Source organism: Rhea americana, unplaced genomic scaffold (genome assembly GCF_003343005.1).
Source record: "Rhea americana isolate MKP2758 unplaced genomic scaffold, rheAme1 scaffold_341, whole genome shotgun sequence".
Taxonomy (NCBI): Eukaryota; Metazoa; Chordata; class Aves; order Rheiformes; family Rheidae; genus Rhea; species Rhea americana.
In genome coordinates this window covers 281842-282966 of record NW_028186470.1, presented here as the reverse complement: position 1 = coordinate 282966, position 1125 = coordinate 281842, and the positions used below count along the sequence as shown (strand labels likewise).

Genomic DNA, 1125 nt, shown 5'->3' with positions numbered 1-1125 from the left:
GCCGCCGGGACCCGCCGCGCCCCGGCCCGGCCCCACGGCCCCACCGGCGCCGGGGCCTCCCTTGGCCACCCCACGCGTCCCCCATGCTCTGCGTTCCTGCCCCACATCCCTGCCCTGCGTCCGTGCCCCTGGCTCATCCCTGCCCCACATATCCCCCTGCTCTGCGTCCCTGCCCCACATCCCTGCCCTGCGTCCGTGCCCCCGGCTCATCCCTGCCCCACACGTCCTCCTGCTCTGCGTTCCTGCCCCACATCCCTGCCCTGCGTCCGTGCCCCTGGCTCATCCCTGCCCCACACGTCCTCCTGCTCTGCGTCCCTGCCCCACATCCCTGCCCTGTGTCCGTGCCCCCGGCTCATCCCTGCCCCACGCATCCTCCTGCTCTGCGTCCCTGCCCCACATCCCTGCCCTGCATCTGTGCCCCCGGCTCATCCCTGCCCCACATCATCCTGCTCTGCATCACTGCCCCACATCTCCCACTCTACCTTCCCCCCTGCATCCCTGCCCCACATCATCGTGCTCTGCATCACTGCCCCGTATCTCCTGCTCTGCCTTCTCCCTTGCATCCCTGCCCCACATCCTCCAGTCTGTGCCGCCAGCTGCATACCTGCCCCACATCACCTCTGCGCCGCATCCTCTCCTCCATCCCTGCCCCACAGATTCTCCTTGTCTGCCTCCCCTCTGCATCTCTGCCCCACATCATTCCAGCTCTGCCCCCTCCCTGCATCCCTGCCTCCCACATCYCTCCTGTCTGCATCCTCTCCTGCATCCCTGCCCCTCATCCCTGCCCCACATCCTGCTCCAACCCCAAGCCGCCTCCTGTTCCCTGTCCCTGCCCTGCACCCCCCCCACACTCTACCCCACGTCCCTGCCTTTGTCTTGGCCCCACATCACCCCTCGCCGGGGCCGGGCAGGGGGCTGCCACAGCTGTGCCGGGAGCAGGGACCGAGCTGCTGCCTCCGCCAGGGCACGGCCGGACCCGCGAGGYGCCTGCGCGCTGCTGCTCTCGCCTCGGGGCACGGACCTGCCCGGCCCCCCGGCGCCCCACGGTGCCCCGCAGCACCCTGTGCGCCCCACGACGTGCATCCGCGGCGCCCGCGCGCCGGGTCCTGCCGCCTCCGCCCGGGC

The 1125-nt window shown here is 71.2% G+C and overlaps 1 protein-coding gene across 1 annotated transcript in view; it reads right to left on the bottom strand.

Moving 5' to 3' along the window:
• ATP5F1D (ATP synthase F1 subunit delta) overlaps positions 1 to 643 on the bottom strand; it is a 6984-nt gene extending 6341 nt beyond the window's left edge. Inside the window, exon 1 of the mRNA XM_085311437.1 lies at positions 605 to 643. Within this exon, the coding sequence (XP_085167563.1) occupies positions 605 to 643 (39 nt within the window). The remainder of the gene's footprint in view (positions 1 to 604) is intronic.
• Between the last annotated feature and the right edge of the window lie 482 nt (positions 644 to 1125).